The 22001-nt window shown below is 27.6% G+C and overlaps 1 protein-coding gene across 1 annotated transcript; it reads left to right on the top strand.

Moving 5' to 3' along the window:
• The first annotated feature begins 600 nt into the window (after positions 1–600).
• On the top strand, positions 601–9281 carry LOC111618918 (homeobox protein six1-like). The gene is made up of 2 exons (XM_023360547.1): positions 601–1388; positions 8669–9281. Exons 1-2 carry the CDS (start codon positions 733–735, stop codon positions 8949–8951), a joined length of 939 nt encoding a protein of 312 aa, XP_023216315.1. The 5' UTR covers positions 601–732; the 3' UTR covers positions 8952–9281.
• Positions 9282–22001: the final 12720 nt, after the last annotated feature.

The following is a 22001-nucleotide window of genomic DNA, read 5'->3' on the forward strand; positions in this document are numbered from 1 at the left end:
ACAATTTCTAGAGGTCCTCAATATTCTACAACAATCACAAAATTAATTTCTATTTATTTTTCCTTAGTAAAATCAAATACGCTTAATGTACTATATGCTTAAAGTATATCTACTTTAATCTGAATTTATAAAATTTTTAAGATAATATAAATTAATTTTAATTTATAATTTAATAGATTTATATATATTTAGACATCTAGCAATTTAAATATAGTCTCGAGAGTTACTTAATTTAAAATATTTTATATAAAACTTGTTTATTTTTTTATTAAATTTTAAGAAATTTTATTAAGTAACACTTAAAGAAAATTAAATAGTCGAGACGATTTTCCCATTTAAAATTAATTCGATTTTATATTATAGGACCCTTTTTATGATTAATTGAAGAACGAAAAACATTTAAAGTTAATTCTGTTTAATGTTTTTTTTACTGTAAAGATGGAAAATTTTCCGTGTTTGTTATGAATTAAATTTCCTGTTATTGTTATACGAAGAAAAATTTTTAAAATTTCTTTATTTTTTTTTAATAAAAAAAATAATAATATTATTATTATGCTAAGTATGGAAATTTAAACGCAGCATGGTAATAAATATTACAGTAAAATGGAGATAGCACAGTTAGGGCGTGGCTAAAAGCGTTCGACCAATAGGAAAACGCCAATACCGTATAACTGGGCGGAGTGAAGCGATGTTTAGCGACGGTCTTGCTATGACAGAATATGCTGTAGTACGATGGCCCACCAGACAGGAAGTAACATTGTAAAAGGTTCAGGCGAACCTGCTAATTATTCTATCCCTACAGAAACGGGAAGCATACAGAAAATGACAGATTTACTATCAGGAAAGAATTTAACTTTCTCTCCGGAACAGGTGGCCTGCGTATGTGAAGCACTTCAACAAGCCGGTAATATAGATAGGTTGGCAAGATTTTTGTGGTCTTTACCACCCAGCGAACATTTAAGGGGTAACCAGTCTGTATTAAGAGCTCAAGCGGCTGTGGCTTTCCATCGTGGGAATTATAAAGAACTGTATGCCATATTGGAGAGTCACAATTTCGAGCCACAGTATCATACAGAATTACAGCAAATGTGGTACAAGGCACATTATAGGGAAGCCGAAAAAATCCGCGGTCGACCACTGGGTGCTGTCGATAAATATAGGCTGAGGCGTAAGTATCCTTTGCCTAAGACTATATGGGATGGAGAAGAGACTGTGTACTGTTTCAAGGAAAAATCTAGAATTGCTCTTAAAGAATGCTACAAACAGAATCGTTATCCGACACCCGATGAAAAACGTAATTTGGCATCAAAAACTGGATTGACTCTAACACAAGTCAGCAACTGGTTTAAAAACAGAAGACAGAGGGATAGAACTCCCCACCATAGAAGGTACGATATTTCATTAATACTTATCAGAAATATCCCTACAACTTTATAGACTATATCCTTAATTCAATTTTAAGGTATTTAATTAAGTTTACAGATGCATTAATGTCGTTAAATTGAACAGAATGTGTAAAGTATACAACACAGGAGTTAGCTTTTAGAATTCTTTCATCAAGGCTGAAGAAAATAGGTAAACGGCCTAAAATTAATCAATTAAATTAGGATTTTAACTGTTTTTTGCATAAAACAGGCTTGTGTTGTATATAAATCCGAGCAGAACAACAACACCATGAATTAGATGAGGGTGAGGAAATCTAGAAAGCTAAGCCTAAAAAAATTCTCACATTTTAGCATTTAATCTTAAACTAGAAACTAAAATATTAAATTTATTTTATATTTATGTAATTAATAAAATATATAAAATGATAAGAATAGTTTATATATAGATATTAATAAAGAAATATTAAAATTGAATAGGCAAATCTATAACATTTAACGCTCTAAATTTTTAAAATTTATCAGTAATTTTGTGATTTAAAACTTATAAGAATATATATATATATTTTTTGAAAAATAATTTAAAAAAAATAGGATAATATTGTAAGCATTATCATAAAACCAATCTCCTGTATTATTGTTGTTATTTATTGAGTTAAAATATTATAGATAAAGTATCAAAATTATTAATTTTATTAAATAAATGCCCATCATAACCATTTAAATTATGCCTCATGACACTTAATGCTATCTTGCTAGAAAAACTGCTAGTGATTTGATTTTAAAAATGATTTAATATTAAATAAAATCCATTAAAATAAACAATATTAAATCAAAATTTCATATTATATTAATAAAAAATATGATAGGATCAGAAATTTTGATTAATAGAAGCATTAAATGCTTATGCAATGCAATTTTTATTGTAATTGATGCTTTTACTTGCAGCCTATTACTGGATTTTCTTGCGTATAATTTAATAAATTCAGAAAAATGCTTTAAGAAAAATGCTTCATTATATCATTTCTCAATTAAAAATCAATCTTAAAAATGAATTAAAGTCTCATCTCCTGCCTTTTTAACACTTATTCCTAGGATCAGAAATTTTGATTAATAGAAGCATTAAATGCTTATGCAATGCAATTTTTATTGTAATTGATGCTTTTACTTGCAGCCTATTACTGGATTTTCTTGCGTATAATTTAATAAATTCAGAAAAATGCTTTAAGAAAAATGCTTCATTATATCATTTCTCAATTAAAAATCAATCTTAAAAATGAATTAAAGTCTCATCTCCTGCCTTTTTAACACTTATTCCTAGCAACTAATAGTATATTTTAATGTTGTATACATGTATAGCACATAAAACAATGTAAATACGTAAAGTATTGTATTTATTTCCTAGTCAAAATTGTAAAATTATAGCAATATAAACTGTTTAGCCGCGTGTTGAATTTTTCATTAATTAATATAATATATGTATCTTAAAGTAATATACGTATCAAATTTGTATTCATCTATTATGAAAACAATATATCTTTATATACAATGGTTAAAGTGATTTTATTATGTAAGCAGATAAGATTTGCAATAACAAACATCGCAGATCGGCCTACAAACAGTTACATCACTTTTGCCCATAATTACTGATGATGAGAGGAAGGTCAGTATTATCCACACTAAAAAATCTTACAATTGCAAACCCCTTGTCGCTTCCCACGTGCTAGTCACGAGTATCGGGAGTTTGTCTGTCTAGATCACCGTCACTTCATATTACACACGTGACTGAAGATGTAAAGGTGGTTCCTTCATGTGTAAGAGCACCCAGCTGTAATGAAAGTAGCCTACCGTCTGTCCAAACGAACTCAACATGTGCCGTCTGATACAGATAATTAAAGCCAACTATAATGGCCCATTTAGTTAAAATCCGTCCTAGGAAAGTCTAGTAAATCGTTTCCTACGCTAAATTGTTAATAGGACCGATAACTGCGAGGATGATGATGTACAGAAAGTTGGAAAATTTTTCGAAGGTAGGCTTTGGCAGGAGTCCAAGAGACATTGACGTTTCTGACACAACACAAATGGCCCAGACGGATGTGGTACTCTTATCATTCGACTGAGCATGCGCATAAAACACTTGGTTTATCTCTAACCAAGACTTTCTCCTCGGCTAGTACCACTAGTATTTGTTTGCCGAACTGTAAGTATTGTTGGTGTAAAAAGGAAAAAGTCCTATGAAAATAGATATTAAGTCGCCATTAAGAATGATTTGTTTGCGAAGATATTAATGCCTTAAAAAAATGATACATCACAGACTTAACTGCTCAAGGCCTTTCGTAATTCGTGGTATCGATGCGGAAGTAGTCTATGTAACTGCAAACACATAGTGGATTGATTAGTCGAGTAAAAACGATTGGAAGATGATGTATACGAATTTCACTTGTTTAGTCTTTAATTACTGCTTCTAGGCTACATTTCTTAGCCAGTTTGAAGTACAGTCATGAATTTAATAACGTTAAAACTATGCGAAACAGCTCGATGCTCTTCACAAACGAAGAACAGTTTGAAGTGATTTGCCACACACGAAGCTGAGAACGAATTTTTTATCGTTAAGAAGGAATGAAAAAAAAATTCATATCAATACACCAATATTAAAAGCCTCGTGTTTATAATTCTGTTAAAATCCTCACGTATTCTTTCCTATACTTATCCGAAAGTCGGGAGATAAAGTTTAACTTGGCCACTATATATCTATATACTATTAAATGACATTCTTAGAATTAAAAAAAAAAATATGCCAATAAAATCGTTGTAATTACACGAGTCCACGTGTTTTAGTCAATGGTCGCACGTGGTCGTGTACAGAAAAGCTTTTCCTCTCCTAAAAAGAAAATACCAGGCGTTCCAACTCCGTGAAATGTCCCACCTCCACCAGAGAAGGCAAGATGAATGGGACCATTTCCTTCTGGGGTTCCTACGCGACTTTCTTCAACCACTAAAGTTAATTAGTAACATATGCTCATATATTTTCCCCTTACAGGTTGGAGACTATTGTCAACTGTTACTTGTTTAAAGTGTCTTTCAATTAAGTAACAGTTAAAAGTCGGCGATATAACACTGCCAACGTTCTGCAAACGATGCTGGTGGATGGCAAATTTCGAGGAATTTTAACCTGTAATTAACGTTTTCTTCTTCTGTAAATATCCGGATGTGATTACATCTATTGTGAAAATTTATACAAACAGATAAGAATAATGTAGTTTTAGCAGATTAAAAGTGTTTACAACAACTAAAAGACGTGGTTCAAGTGGTAGAGACGGGAGAGCTTAAAGAATTTACTAATGATATTGCTTCCAAAATAAGTTGAATCTGTTGTAAATGGACACTGTTACTAGTCAGGCGAGAAAGTAAATTAAATTGCCGAAAAAATTGTCTAAATTTTTAAAATATTATTATATTTCTAGTGCGCAAAATAATACTATTATTTGGCGCCATATTTCCTCCTGTAGGCGCATTTTAGAACTAAAAATTTTATTTGCTAGATATGAGTCTAAATTTTTAAAATATTTTAATCTTCCTCCATTCAATTTCATTTCTTTTCTACATATCAAAATGGATATTTCATTGTGTTCCTTCACTTCTGTCACTTTTGTCAAACTTATTTTTACATCTAGTCAAAGTTATAAACAATCAAACTTGCACATATATTCAAATAGTAGAGATATAGAATCATTGTCTGAATTACAGAAATTTATACTTAAAAATAACTTGTTAAAATACAAGTTATTTAAATACAAGTACAATTTTAATAACTTGTTAAAATACAAGTTACAACTTGTATNAGTTCACGTATTTGTAAAATCTAAGTGACTCGTACAACATGGAATTCATATAAAATGGAATAATGAACAGTGTTATAGGGGGGTCGACTGTATTCAGGCCCTAATAAAGAAATTTATAAGAAAATTCATCATAACTTGGAGTCTAAAAGTCGAAAATCAAAGAATATATTAAAATTATAATTATTAATTTGAATAAAAATACGACTAATTACATAGTTTTTAATTAAGAATTCTTCTAATTAATAAATTTTCTAAATTTGTTTACTTAATTATAATTAAATTTACAAATAGGGCCCTCAAGAGGAATTTTTCCCTAGGTCCATACTGATTCCAACCCATATAAAATAAGCGTTATCTTTACTAACAGAAAATAGGACTACTACTTTTTACTAATAAAGGAATATTGTATACATTTCATTTGTTTAAAAAACAAAAGGATAAAGGACCCTTGCTCCGATCCCTGGACCCATACAAGCTCCTGACAGACCTGATTAAAAGATACAATGTTTAAGTGTGTTAGGCTCTGAGGGGCCATGCACTAATGTCAATTATGATCCTATGATACGAAGGACAGTGAGGATGAAAAAGTAAAGAGCTTTTAAATTTTAAATTCAACTTTTAAAAAAGAAGAATTAAGTTATATCACTCAAACCTTTTTAATAAAACCCTAAGCAGTGTTCTTTTCATAACCTTTAACCATTTATAACCATTAATAACCTTTTAAAACTATAAAACAAATTCTTTTTAATAAATTTATTATTGTATTTTTATATAAATTAAGTAATAATATAATTTAAATATTGGGGGGCGTGTTCTTCCGTCGAGGCTACTGGCGCATTTTTCAGAGCACTCGGCTTTCTACACCAAGAATAAGAATTTAATCGTTTTTTAAACGTAACTATCACTAACAAGTTTAAAATTGTTATTATTTATTATAATTTATATTGGCAATAATAAAAATAATTACTATGCAACGTTCACCACTCAAACGAGGAAGACCTCCATTAAATCGTACCCAACCAGGAACAAAGAAGAACCAGTCATCTTCAGCAAATTCTAAAACGATAATGGACTTTAATTTTTGCCCAGAAGAAAATCTTCAGGAAGAATGCATTGAAGAAGTGAATTATACTCGAAAATCATCGCAAACTAGTGCAAATGATACTCCAGGTGAGTCAACTATTTCTGAACAAATTTTGACTAATAAACCGGACATTTCATTAGACACCATTACTTCAGTGCTTTGGGACAAAATTTCGGATTTGATAAATACAACTAATGACAAACTCTTTAATCAAATGGTAATTATTAAACAGGANGGAGAGAGAGAGAGACTTCATCTTAATATTTTTAAAACCTGAATAAATAATAATAATAGTATCAACTTATTATTATTATTCCTTTTGTTTTCTAGACAAATTTCTGCTGCAAAAGAATCATTAATTTCAATTATTATTATTTATTTTTTTTCCATGTCTCTACGGATTTTCTTGCACATATTGCAAGAAAATAATGAATTGATTTTCCTACTTATTTCAAATTGGGCTCGGTTTTATATAATTGGTACTGATAATTGAGTATTTGTTGTATATATTTTATTTTTATAATTAAAATTTACTTTATTCTTTAACTTTATCTTTTAAAAATTTAATTGTAATTAAAAATATTATTTTTAATCTTTTTACTTATTTTATATCTTAATTCTTGCAACAAGTTGTTGTATTGAATTGTCTGAACGATATTCCGGTAACTAAGCTAAAATTTATTTCTTTTTATGCCATTTTTAAAGATAAATATGGAAAAATATTTAATAAAACTTGTAAAAAAATGCATATTTAATCTATATATATATAAAAGCCTAAAATTCTCTTTGATAACTTAGTTTCTTTAGTGAGTTCTATGGTTTACACATATACAATACACAAGTCTAATTTTTAAGCTTATAATTTCTATTTGGAGATTCATAATCTATAAGTTTAATATAGAATATTAATAAGCTATAATTTTTATAGGCCTGTGCTTTATAATGCATAAAGATTCTCAAATATCCGTGTTATATCCAGGATTTTGAGAACATGGGTGCCTCTCAAGGTAGATTATGTGGACCAAGGCATTCATCCCTGTCATTTTTTTTTTAGAATGTTACACAATTACCTCAGAATTACTTTAGTTACCTGATATTACTAACTGTTTGCTTTGGTATCTGGTCAGGGAGGGGGGGTGCTACAACACAATAAGCCATCCCCATGTATACGTTCCTGTCAAGTAGAGATAGGGTTTATAGGTTGAATTTAAATTTATATATTATTAAATAAGCTCTAGGTTTGATTAAAACGAATATTACAAAGTCCGAAATAAACATATGGAAAAATTAATATATTTTTAAAAATTAATATATATTTTAAACAACCGGTCAATGAATTGTGTACTTAGTTAGTAAAACGATAGGCTTGTTTGGATAATTTGACAATAACCCAACGCTATCTATTATAATTGGAATTTGTACTCAAGAATCATACAGATTCTGTACTTCTACTGCTCATTGTCCAGTCAGAGTTAATGTATTTATATTAAAAAGAATAAAAAATTAATTTCGTTCGTCTTATATTTAATTTTATAACTTTTTAAACTTTATAATAGATTTAAATCTCTTATAAAATGATTTATTTTTCTGTACAATTTTTTTTTTTTTTACATAGTTACCTCGATGTAACGTTAATTATTTTTTTTATTAATTAATTAAAAATATTCTTGAACGAATTTAACATTGATTTAAATTATAGTTAAATTTTAAAAATTTTAATTGTATTTCACATATGTAGTGTGGGCGTATTTGTAGAATAATCAGCACAAAGCCGATTTGTATATATATCGAACAGTCGTTAATACGACAAAGATAATTGCTTTTTTTGACGTTTATAGATCATGTTTAACAATAAATTTCTGGTGTGAATTGATTTTATAACGTGTTCACACCAGAATTTATCGTTTGATGGACTGGCAATTGTGAAAAATATACATTTGTTTACCTGGAAACTTTGTTTATATTTTCGCTTCGAATCATAAAAAATTTGAAGGTTATTGTTATTATTACAATTTACTTTATTTTCTAATTAATAAAAATAATATAAAATATACATTTTAAACCTTTATAGATAAAGTTTAAAGCATTAAATTAAAGGAAACGATATAAAAATAGACTACATTTTTAAAAAAGTAAATATTATGTAACATTCGCGTTTGTTTTTAATCTAATTTAAAATAAACAATCGCCGAATTGTTTATAGCGAATTGTTTATAATTATCAGCTCTGTTTATATATATTTATATATATTATTGTAAGCAATATTTTTGTAATAATTCTTAATTTTATTTCAATTGTTTTCCGTGGAGAGAATTCGTTAAAGAACGGGGAGATAATTAGGAATTTCGATCTCGTTACAGCGATCCAATATTGGGTTCGAGACCGAGTCCACCCCAACTTTGCCCGGGAACACCTCAACCACCTCAGAGAACCTCACCCACCATGTGTAGCCATTACAACGACGATTTAACAGCACTAACATACGGCCAGAAGAGTACTTTGGACGAAACGGGGATGCCTGTTATGACAATGGTTAAAGCAGAACCAAATATGTACACGTCTGGATTGTTGTATTCGACTTGTACACCGACGTTCGATCACACGAGTCTTCAACACTTACAAACAGCAGGGAGTCGCACGTAGTAGTGTCGATTCGTGGAAATTCCACCCCCCTCTCACACACGAACATCTAGTCTTTAAGAATACAAGATACTATTCTTCATATGATGGAATATATGTGGTTGGTATTTGATGATATATATATATAATTATATATATATATACATACATACATATATATATATTTTTTGTTTTTGTTTTTTCCACTTTTATCCCTTCGGTATCATCATTTTTGATGGTAGAAATGGCCAGATTTATCCATTTTTAACTGGAAAATTATAAGTATTTCTGTTCTTTCTGAAGACGTCTTCAGGATGTAAATGATTAGGAAAATAAATATTTCATTAAAATTAATTAATTTTGTGAAATATTTAAATACGTTGTACAGTACGAGAAGTCGTCGTAATCGCGAACAAATAATACACGCTAGATAAGTCGAGGAACCGCATGATTTGGGGTAAATCAGTTAAATATTCATCGAAAAATCACACGATTTTGGGTAAATCAGTTAACTATTCTTCTATAAAAATTAATTAATTAATTAAATTCGTATAAAACTCTAAATTAAATTAATTTTCTCTAGAACGATTCGGCGTTTTTTTTTCCAGATAAATATACAAAAAAATATATAATAATAATTTAACGTATAAAATTCTTAAATATTATTTTACATAACTGCATAAATAGGAAAACAATACGAAAATAACGGAAAGAATTGTTTATATATTTAATCTATCAATAAAACTGTATTTAAACTGATATCTCTTACATACAATAAATAAGATTTATCTACAAAATTTATTTATTTCCTCTCTCTCTCTCTCTCTCTCTCTCTCCATCAGATCAAACTTAAACCGCTTTTGATATATTACCCGTTTATTAAATGCCGAGTTTAAACAGATTCTCGAATGTTATTCATAAATTTTCCTTTATGGAAATGGCCTAATGATTCAACCTTTAAATATCAACATCGTTACAGACTATACCTAAGCAAACTACTTGTATTTATTATTATAGAGCAATATTAACTTGTTTAATACGTTAAAGGTTACCGGGTTCATACTACAAAAGTGCAATTTCAGCAAAACAAATAGAAAAACTGTAATACTATCACCGATTTATCGTGGAAACTTTATCGAAAAAATTGATGAAAATGGCGACACAAATACCAACTTTCGAAATTATTTTTCGCTGATTATTTATTAATTTAAATTTAAAAAAAAGTCGTGTTTAAATTCGAAAATACCTTATAAATTTATTAAATTTTTATATTTTTTAAGCATTTTTTTTTAGTAATTACACGAATGTTTTAATTGTAAAACTAAACAAACGAACGTTAGATAAGTGGAATATTTTTCGTTTTTTCTTCAAGAAATAAAAGAAAAAAAAAACCTTATCTAAATGCCGTAAATTTTATTTTTCATACATTTTTACGATTAAAGGACGTTTAAATTTTACAATTTAACGTAGAAAATAGTGATTTTTTTTTTCTTAACACAACAGCTTGACACCCGCATAGAACACACCAAGTTAATACGTCTAAAAAGTTTATTTTGTCCATTAATAATACAATAATACAATAATAATATACATATATTTTTACTGTAGACGATATAAAAAGTTTGTTTTGTATAGCATTTCCACATACCACTTAAAACACTCATCCTTGACTGGGATGTAAACAAACAACACTTATTACATAAACACACAGTAATGGCCGACTGTTTGGTATGTGGTGTCGCCACTTGCACCGTTTAATGTGTTAGTCTTTCTCCATTTATATCATGCAGATAAACAATTGCTAGTATCATATTACAAGTGCATAGAGATTACAGGAAATACCATAGGTAGACAATTTTAATGTCTGACAATATGCTATCTATTATCAAGTTATTTATAAAATTAATGGATATTTTATGAATTATAATTCGAAACGGTTTATAAAATATAATTTTAACGATGTTTTTTATAGTATTTTTCAAGATATAAAATTATATTTTGTGTTTATTATCCCCCTCTTTCCCCTCTTCTTCTAAGTTTCGACTTCTCACGTTAAAAATTCGACTGTAGCATTTTTTAAATGGCTAATATAAAACCGTTTTAATATTTTCTGTTTAATTTAATGTATATTAAACAATAATAATATAATTTAAAAAATTTCATTTAATTATTTTAACGTGTTACACAAATATTTTTTTCTTTTCTTTTCTTTTTTTTTTCCTAGGATCCATTTTAGTATTCACGAAAAACTTAATAATGAAATTTAATAGCCTTGTTTGCTAATTATTATAGACTTTACTAATTGTGTAACTTCTTAAGTTTTTAATTGTTCAAAGCAGTTTGCTTCAAGAATTTTCCTTAATTATAAGAAGAATTTTTTTCTTTATATCCATCTATCGATGCTCGCTTAGCTTACAAGAGTGTACAGTACTTTAGTGTACTGTAAAGTATAAAAACTATATTTATATTAATTATACCGAAAAAAATATAATATTTTGAAGGTTTATAGCTGATCCGGACGAGTTTTTTGATTAAAAAAAAAATAGATCGCATCCCCATGGATCAGAATCTCCACGTGTTCACTTGGAAGAAAAGTATGATCATCCCATCTTCTATAAAGCAAATCCCTAAGGTTACAAGGTTTTTTTTTCCATATTATTTTTACTTTTTTTAGCTCATCTAAAGCTCATTATCGTTTTCTTTAATTAAATATCGTTATCAATTTATTATGCGCACGAAAATTCGTTTGATTTTTCTATCACGTGTCTGACCTTAAAATTCTGTTAAATAAATTAAAATTAAGTAAAAAAAAAACAATCACTGTTGGAGTTAAACACGAATTTCCTATAGATTTTAATACAAAATTAGATATTTTTATGCGATTTTACGGATAAAATTTTCTTTATTCGTTATACTTTCCTTGGGGGATTCGTTTCGTCTTCGTTAAAATCAACCTCCAATCGCGTGTTATGGGACTTTTAAAACCATTCTTAATTATTTTAAAGCGTACACGTAATCGTTTTCCCCTAATTAGATACATTTTTTTAATGGATTTACATAAGTCACAGGCAATCAAAATCGTTTGAATTGCGGAAACAGATTCATTAGTAAAAACATTAAAAAGAAAAATTCGCCATAGGCTTATAACAGTTTTAAGTTATTTATTTCCATTAAAAATAACGGGAATAAAATTTCAAAAAAAAAACGCGCAGAAATCTAAAAAAACGCGCAGAAATCTAAAAAATCTCGTCTTAATACGATAAAATAATAAATAGTAATCGAAGAATATTTTCTTATAACCTACATTTTTAATATTATTAATTTCGTATTTACAACAACCGCCAAATCGTGATAATTCTTTAAATTTTCTCCTTCTTCTTCCTCTTCTTCTTCCTCTTCTTTTCTTTTTAAATGTAAATACAATGGTTTAGAAATTTATATTTGTGTTTAGGTTTTTAAAAAAGAGGAAGAAGAGAGAGAAAATTTAAAGTATTAAGAAGATGGGTTTAGAATTCCTCCTCTTTCTCTTCTTTTTTTTTTTTTTAAATCTAAATAAATATTAATTTCTAAACCCATCTTCTTAAGTCTTTACCAATAATAATTCTTTAAATTTTCTTCCTCCTCTTCTTCCTCATATTTATTTATTTATTTTTTTATTTTTTATCTAAATACAAATATTAATTTCTAAACCCATAATTTAGAAAAAGTCAGCCAAGTTTTCTTTGATCATTTGCTTCATATTGGATAATCTTTCATCTATCATTGGCAAGCAAATTATAATTTTCTTCCCCTATAAACTTGGGTTTCAACTAATTGCCTTTTGTCATGATTAATGAAGTGAGTGAGTTGTCAAAAGTTCTTAATCACTATTCACATCATTACTGTCATGATGTCAGTCGAATCGTTTGTCATTACTCAGCATTGTTTTAACAATCATAATTCAATCGATCAGTAATTTTCTTAAATAACACTTTCTTCTTTTATAATAATAACTGTAAATTTAAGTTTTCAACCTTTTTCTTTAATTTTACAATCTATTTTCTTCGTAAACTTGAGAAGTTTTCAGTGGATAATCATTTTGATGAACTGCAATCTTATTCTTGTTGTTTAGAAGGTGTAAAGATTTTTATTTTTATTTTATTTTTTTATTTTTTCTTATTGTGTGTGTGTGTGTGTGTGTGTTCTAGTATTAAACTATTCTATTGATCCCTTTCTAAAGTATCTTATTAGTTTTATTTATAGAATTTTAGAGATATAAATGAAAGTCAATGGATTTTTTTTCTTAAACTTATACGATTATAGTGACTTTTTGTATTAATTATTTATCGATTCTGATGGTATATTTCTGTAGTTCTATATATATGTGTGTGTGTGTTACTATTGTTTTTATAAGAAATGCTTAAATTTAAACGCTTATTAAAGTTTTAAAATATATTTAATATAAACAAAATTTCTAGATTTACCAGGAAAATTTTAAAATCGTAACTTTACTGCTATATCTGACATACATCTGTTCTACAATGGTATACTTTATATGAATATTAAACAGTTCTAACTTGCATTAAGAGCAGAATTATTTATTATCTATATATACAAAATGGAATGTCTGTCTGTCAGTCTGTTCTCTATACAGTTCTAAACTCTTCAACCAATCTGCACCAAATTTTTCGTACCAGGACCAAGTGGAAAATATAAGCTACCACGAAACCTGAAGACCCCATCTCTTCCCTGACTTTATTTCCTATTAATTCCTAAACCCTTTGGCCAATCCATACGAAATTTTTCATAGTTACTCTCTCTAGGACCCGTGTAAAATATACGCTTACTTTTCCTGTACACCATCTCTTCCCCGATTTCACCCATCGAACAAATTACTTTATCGCAAGTTGGAAGTATAACTTGTTCTAATTTATACAGGTTAAAAATGAATTATAGTTTATTTAAATATGTAAATTGGAACACAAACGGGTACTTTCTGTAAGTATTTTCTTCTATATATATTTTTCATATTAATTAATAAATTATTTGAAAAATATTTAATCACTTTTCCTTAACAGTTTTACGTAGAAGTGGATGGAAATAATGCTTTCCAGTAAAGGTATTTTTAATTATAATTATATAAATTTTATATNTATTAAGTATTTAGAAATCAAAATACAATAAAATTTAAGAGAGAGAGAAAAAAAATCATGATTTATCGAGGTTATACATAGGCCTTACGCGTGATTTTACTCCTTTTTATAACATCTTCCTTCTACCCTTTCCACACATTTTTATACGAAAAAATAAATTGTTGTCGTTTAATTCTTAAGATCTTAATATTTTTACCGGAAAAAGAAAATTAATTTAATATAATAAGTAATCAAATTTTTTTTTTTTTTCATATTGTTGTATGAAGGTCGAGATTTTTGATAAAGAAAATCTCATCTTTCATTTCTGATATATGTAAAAATAAATCGTGGAAGAGCAAAGTAATAGAAATTACTAGTAAAAAATATTTCGTGAGAACATAAAAAAGGGAGAATATGATAAAAATTTTTGAAAAAATTAAGAGAAAAAATAATAATTGATTTTTTTTGAATTAAATATTATTAAGGAAAGGTTAATTGGTTAAAAAAATTTTCTCGTCGATTTATTTTTAAACAATGCGTGTTGAAAGAAGCACATAAAATGAATTAATTTCTTAGTTTTAAGTAAAAATATTCATTTATTTATTATTCAGTTTGATTTATTTTTCCATTTATTCACTTCCACACATCATTATTATTAATATTCGTGTGTTGATTACGGATACAGTAGGATTAAATTTCGTTTTAGGCCTACTTAACAAAAGTAGAGAGTAAAATAATACAAATTTTACTAAAAATTTTGATTAATTTGAGAGAATTTAGCATAGAAAGAAAATTTCCCGACAAAATAGGCCCTAAGTACAGTATTTATGGTAGATATATCAAAAAATCCGCTCGAAAACTGGTAGAAAATGAAGTATGAAAGTGCCATAGACACGTGTTTAGCGAATTTCTATAATTTTTTAAAAATTAATTAATGAAAAAATCACGTAAAATGAGATTCTAATGCGCTAAAACACGATCCTAAAATAACATAACACTCTTCATGAATGGCTGCGACTTGTTAGTTTTAATGCCTCAACAAATTTCTTTTATATTTATTAGAATCTATAAATGTTTTAAATATGAAATTTCGAATAACTTACAATTTAAATAATTAACCAATAAAGAAATGCTAAAGTGGTGCATTGAATAGATGATGTGCTCGTGGTTGGACTTACACTTGTTGTGGCCCTAAACAATAATACATAATAACAGGCCCTCCCCTCTATTAAATTATGATACGTGTATATAAATGTGAGGCCTTAAGCTATTAATACGTAAGGCGAGGCCCTAAATTGCAGCTTGTTTAGATTACGTGCAAATTCGTTTCCCTGGTTATGCTACTTGATCTTTGCTGTGTTGATGCGCTCGCTTACTATCATTTAAGTAATTTTTACGTAATAAATATATGCAAAAACATTCAGCCAAATAGAATTTAATACCTCATAACATATGCCTATATAAAATTATATTATTAAAACAATTATGAATGGTTATTTGGAAGTACGACGAAAGTATCCAATATCTTTAGGATGTTTGCTTTAATGCAAATGTAATTAATGTATAACTAAATTTAAAAATAGGAAAATACAACGAAAAAAATCACTCGTAAATTATAGGATTTTTATAATTTTTAAGATAAAACAGATTCTAAAAAATATTTTAATACTGGTTTCCACAATTTGGCTACGGTAAGGATGAATATTAACAATTATATTAAAGTTATCTCTATGTATATATAAAGGTCAAAGGTGTATATATGTTAGGTAAAGAGCTTTATACCGTTCAACGTATTAGCACCAAATTTGGAATGAATATTCTTCCCACCCCAGTAACCTCTAAAGCCCACCCCTCTTAACTTAAGCATGAGCAATTTTTTGCTATGCAGTTTCATTATTGTAAATACCGAGGTCAATAAATGTATTGTACAGTACATTTTAATTATTAAGACCATTGTTTTTATCACCTCTCTGAGCCCAACACTCACATAAGCACGCATACTCAGCTAGTTATTTATAAAACATAATATAATTTAATATTAATAACAAATAAATTAATTGAATAATTAGTCTAAGCAATGTCTGTATAACTTTAAAAATTCTTCTGGACAATTGTACTGTACTGTATAAACACCAACTAAAATGATTCAATTATAATTCTACTAAGTTATAAACAAGAATGATTTTTTTGTGTACACTCTGTAAGCGTTTTAATTAATCAGAAACAAGTATTTTAACTAGTGTAACTGCAGTATTGTTCGATACAAACGTATCGACTCATTATACCATTTAATGCATATTAAACAGCACATTATAGACATACAAGTGTGCTTACGATTCGGTTTCACGTAGTCTAGTTCACGTTCGACCATCTTAGAACAAAATCATAATAAATTAATGTTTAACAAGTATAAGGTTACACCGTCGACCCTACCTAGTTTGTTTATTAGAACACATAAACAAACACCCCCTTTAGTTTCAAGTCATTGAGATAATTACGAGCTATCTCCATTGATATCTCAATTGATAAGGAGGGATAAATCTTATTTAAAAAATGCATATATATGTATATAATTATTTCGAATAACTCTTCTCTTAATAATCAAACAAAGCTCTTCTATATATAATAGGCCTACTATATATAACTTAGTTACAAGTATTGGGAAACGTATAAGAGTCTGTGAAACGGCATATGGTAGTTGATTTTTTATAGACAGTAAAATTTAATAGGCATTAATCATTCATCCGATAACAAGCCCCTTTGGGGGCAAATATTTGGCTCGTGCAGTCCAAGTTGCACGTGATCGAGACGTAGTAAAATAACTAATTCATCACTGAGGGACAACATATTATGTTCTTTCTCCATCATTATTAAATGTCCAGGTAGGGTAGGAGGCTTTGAAAGCGAATAATCTGTGGTCTAACAGGCGTTCCGTCCTCGGGGATATAACAACCTGACTCCTGTAGTTGATATAACGAACCAATTTTAGTTCGTAAATGGTCAACGGTAAATTATTGGTCCTTGTATACATTATTATCTTTCTGTAGATAATACTCGCAGAGATTTCACATTATTCAAACGAATAGTAAATATTCAAATATTCCACGAAATACTTGCTTTGTTTATTTTTAAGTAATTACTATAATTACTACTATTTTTTTTTCATTCCTTATTATCACTTTAAAAAATCGCCGAGAGACTTTTAATGATGTCATTCGAATATTTTTATATTTAAATGATGTCATTAAAAGTGTAATTTCTGATTTTTTTCTTTCTTTTTTTCTTTTTTACAGTTGAAATTTTTATAGATAAACAGCTTTAAAAATTTTCTTCTTAAAAGAAAAAATAAAAATAAAAATAATAATAATACGATTTATAATTCTTTTTCTTGTTTGATTATTATTTATTTATTTATTTTTTGTATAATTATAAACAAATTTTGACGTTTTAAATCGCGAAATTATAGCTACGAGAGATAAGAAATTTAAATGACAAATTTAAAATCGTTCGTTGCCTAATTGATTCCTGTTAAATACACGTTGAAAAAAAACAACCAATCAGCAGCGAATTTCTTTTTTATATTTGTTTCCTTATCACGCAATTGGTTCGAGTAATTGAACTATTTTAATAAATTAAATCGTCAAAATCACGTGATTGAAAAACACCAATCGGACGCGATACGAATTTTAAAATGAATTTACACTTTAAAAAATTTCAGAAATTTATTATTTAAAAATAATTTAACACAATAATTAATAAATAAAATAANTTCGAAAGTGCAGAAAACGAGAACGGTTGGAAAGAAAGAGAGAGAGAGAGAGATGGTGGCACAATTTGTACTAGACCATCGACAGGTTGGAAGTAGAGAAAATAACTAGGGGGAAAGCATTGAAGAGAGGAGGAGAAAAAGGCCTAGCCGTGTAACCGGAGACGTACGTCTGCAGCACGACTGATTACGAAGTTGTAACCTGAGCTGGTAATGACTGGAGGCCGCTGTAACCCGAACCGAGAACGATTTAATAACAGAGCAGTGCACGTTCGCTTTGTGATGGCAGTCAGGGTTTGGTGTGGACTAGGACGAACACTTTTCATCCTTTACCAGGTCCATATCTGAGATTTGGAACGGTTAAACCAGTCTAAAGCCATTCAGCGTTTAATAGAAAAGAATGATTGATAACAAGTAAAAAATTCATCGCTTTCTCTTACTCAAAAAATAAAAAATAAATAAATAAAATAAAATAAAATAAAAAATACCACCCCTTAATAAGCCCTTATAGAATCAAATTAATAAAAATTGCTCTATATAACTCTTCACATTTCGAATTAATACTTTTTTTTTTATTTAATACTTAAATTCTGTCATAAATAATTAATAGAATATTTATTTATAAAAGAAAATAATATTGTTTAAATAAATTTAATACAAACTATATGAAAATTTAAATTATATAAAATCTAGAATATATAGGCCCTATATATTTTTTTAATTTAAAAATTAATTTTTTATTGGTTATAAAATTTTGACTTAGAAATCAACCTAGAATTATATTTATAAAAATTTTTAAACTTTTTCTTGCTAATAAAATTTTGATGATGATAAATATTATAAAAGAAATCAAAATAAGCAATAATAGAATATTTAAATTGTAATTTTGGTTAACAACGTTATGTGATAAATTCAATTTACAAGCAAGAACGTTTCTAATTGATTTGATTACAATAATCTTATTCGAAAAAAATCGAATTTAGACAAAGATCTAAGCACGAATTTTCAATGGAGATAATATAAATCGAATATAAATTATTAATTTCCGTTAAATATACTGTTTAAAAAATGCATTCTACATTATTAAATTAATTAAAATGATTTAGGAAAAAAAACAAATAAAATAATAAATATAAATTTATTTTATTAAAAAGTGAAAAAGAATTATTAGTTATAACTAATTAAAATAGTTTAAATAACGTTCTAGTATANTAAACAATTATAGTTTACGTAAGTTCAGTGACTGCTACAAAGAGAGAATTATGTTAATTAAATATTATAAAAGAAATCAAAATAAGCAATAATAGAATATTTAAATTGTAATTTTGGTTAACAACGTTATGTGATAAATTCAATTTACAAGCAAGAACGTTTCTAATTGATTTGATTACAATAATCTTATTCGAAAAAAATCGAATTTAGACAAAGATCTAAGCACGAATTTTCAATGGAGATAATATAAATCGAATATAAATTATTAATTTCCGTTAAATATACTGTTTAAAAAATGCATTCTACATTATTAAATTAATTAAAATGATTTAGGAAAAAAAACAAATAAAATAATAAATATAAATTTATTTTATTAAAAAGTGAAAAAGAATTATTAGTTATAACTAATTAAAATAGTTTAAATAACGTTCTAGTATAGGTAATAAAAGTATAACCGTTTATTATTTGTACATAATTAATATAATTTATATACAATTTTTCCCAATAAAGCTATAAAAAAAAGGGTAAAATATTAATTATATTTCTTGTTTTATACAGTTAACAAATGAGAGAATTTTTTATTCTAAATAACGAATAAAAATAACACAAGTTCATTAATTTAAAAATAATAATTTTATACATTAAATAATAATAAAATAGCTACATTTATTCCTTTTCTTAAAAAAATAATTAAAAAAAAGTTGTGTGTTGCATCATTGTGATATTATTGGTTAATTACTCGTAAGACCGACCAATAATATTCCACCCACGTTCAAAAAATTATTTAAAACATTTATTTATTTGTGACGTATTTGAATTGGCGCATCGTCATTGGTTAATTAATGGAATATTTTTGTAATTTAAATGAAGTATGAAATTTTTCGAATATAAATGGATCAATTTTAATAAAAATATAATTGATTAAAAGTGAAAAATATATNTAATTATATAAAAATATTGAATAAACGAAAATAATCAAACTCACACGATTAAAAAATTACATATTTAAGTTAATTCAATTAAATAAAACAACAAACAGATCTCCATTCAAAATAAGCATTTAAATAAAATATTTAATTAATATAATAATTACAACATAATTAAATGTGATATTTAATTAGGTAATTAAACATTAGCAATATTTTAATTCCAATTATTTTATTCCTTTTTATAACATTTTTAACAGCTTAAAAAATCTTTTACAATTTATTTATTTAATAAATCGAAATATTTAGCTAAAATCATCTATTTTAAAGAATTAAAATTTAAAAAAAAAGTTATTAATTTAAAGAAACGAAAGTTAAAAGGGCGACATCTGTTGGCGAAAATAATAATTTTACTATTTTATTCTTGATATTTGTAATTCGACTATTATATACAAAATGTAATTATTTTTATTTTCTCAAATAGCTTAAAACGTATTTATAAATAAACTTCAGTCTCATAAAAGTTGTAATTCTTGAAATCGAGAAAATTATAATTTTCATAATTCTTCACCGCGAGATTTCAAAATGGCGACAGTTTAAGAATACATTTTTTTTTTTTTCAATTATTATAAGCTTAAAAATTTTTATTTAATTATTTGAATATTATTACTACAAAAAATTCTCACAGTCAAACTTTTAAACAATGGCCACTAACGGGAATGTAAAAATGGCTGCCATTTAGTTGTGGTCGTTGTTAGAGGTTCGACTGTATTATAATTGTGAAACATTGTATTATTTTAAAATCCTGTAATTTTTGTTAATGATGAATTGATTTTAAATCCGATTTGATAGATTTATTTATTATTAAATAAAAATTTGAAAATTAAAATTGATCAGTCGAACTTCCAACAACGGCCATTTTTTCGGAAACTTTACATGCATTTTCGTTCAAAAAAAAAAAAAAAGAAAGTAACCTCATACAACGGCCATTTTTATGTTCCCTTCTGTGTCCGTTGTTCAGAGATTTGGCTTAAATGCAACATATATGTATACTTACATATTTACATGTTTATAATTCTCCATAATGTTAATTAAACTGTAATTAACACAATTATTTAAACTTAATTAAATAATTAAAATTTTCAATTAAAATACCATTAACAATTAGTGATTTACATTTAAAATTTTTTGCAGTCAACCTGTGAACAACGGCCATTGACGGAAACGTGATAAATATGGCTGCCGTTTGGAAGTGGCCACATTTGAAGATTATTTGGTATTAGGGTTTCTCATTTCCCGGTCTTTTGCTTGTCCCGGGATCCCGGGATAAAAGTGAACTGTTTCCCGGGATCCCGGGAAATCCCGGGATAGAATTAATTATTTTTAAAGTATACAAAATATCTTGAAATCAAATGATATAATTATTTTCCATTTTTTAAAGTAATTTTAAAGTTTTGTAACCTCCAAAATCATATTAATAATGCTGTGTTAGGTCTATAGGCCTATAATAAAAATTACCTTTAAATAACGTAGAAATTTTCACAAATAGAAAAAAATTAATTAAAGTTTGCTGGAAACTGCATACAACAACAACAAAAAAAANTTATTCCCGAAGAAGAAGAAGAAGAAGAAGACATCCCTCTCTCTCCCTCTCTCTTCCTCTTGCGTTCTCATTAATATTAAGCGGACGGGGTGAATAAGTGGCTCGTGAAATTGGTAGATACCCTTTTATATAAGTAAAGTGGATGGAATTTATTCATGGTCTGTATGACGAGCATGTTGCGGCTTTAAGAGATCTCGCGACCGAGATGAATGATCGCTAAGACAGGTTGACAGATTGTTACCTATCTCCGGCATTAAGGGCGATCGAGATTTTTAAACGAGGTAGTAGTCGTCACGCGTCTTTTTTCCCCACCAACTCCCCTCCCCCCGTACGCCCGCGCGGCTCCAACTCGGCGCGGCTTCGACACGGAGGAATTTCTAACGCGCTGTGCAAAGGGCCCGGTACGCTCGCTAAATGCGGGTTTCTGAATATTTAACGCGTTGCACGCCGCGTACC

This window comes from Centruroides sculpturatus, unplaced genomic scaffold (genome assembly GCF_000671375.1).
Source record: "Centruroides sculpturatus isolate CEXI.00-Female unplaced genomic scaffold, Cexi_2.0 scaffold58, whole genome shotgun sequence".
Lineage (NCBI taxonomy): Eukaryota > Metazoa > Arthropoda > Arachnida > Scorpiones > Buthidae > Centruroides > Centruroides sculpturatus.

Coding starts and splice junctions, on each gene's coding strand:
- LOC111618918 (XM_023360547.1), top strand. CDS start 733: ATGGCCCACCAGACAGGAAGTAACATTGTAAAAGGTTCAGGCGAACCT. Junction 1,389..8,668: donor AGAACTCCCCACCATAGAAG/GTACGATATTTC, acceptor ATCTCGTTACAG/CGATCCAATATTGGGTTCGA.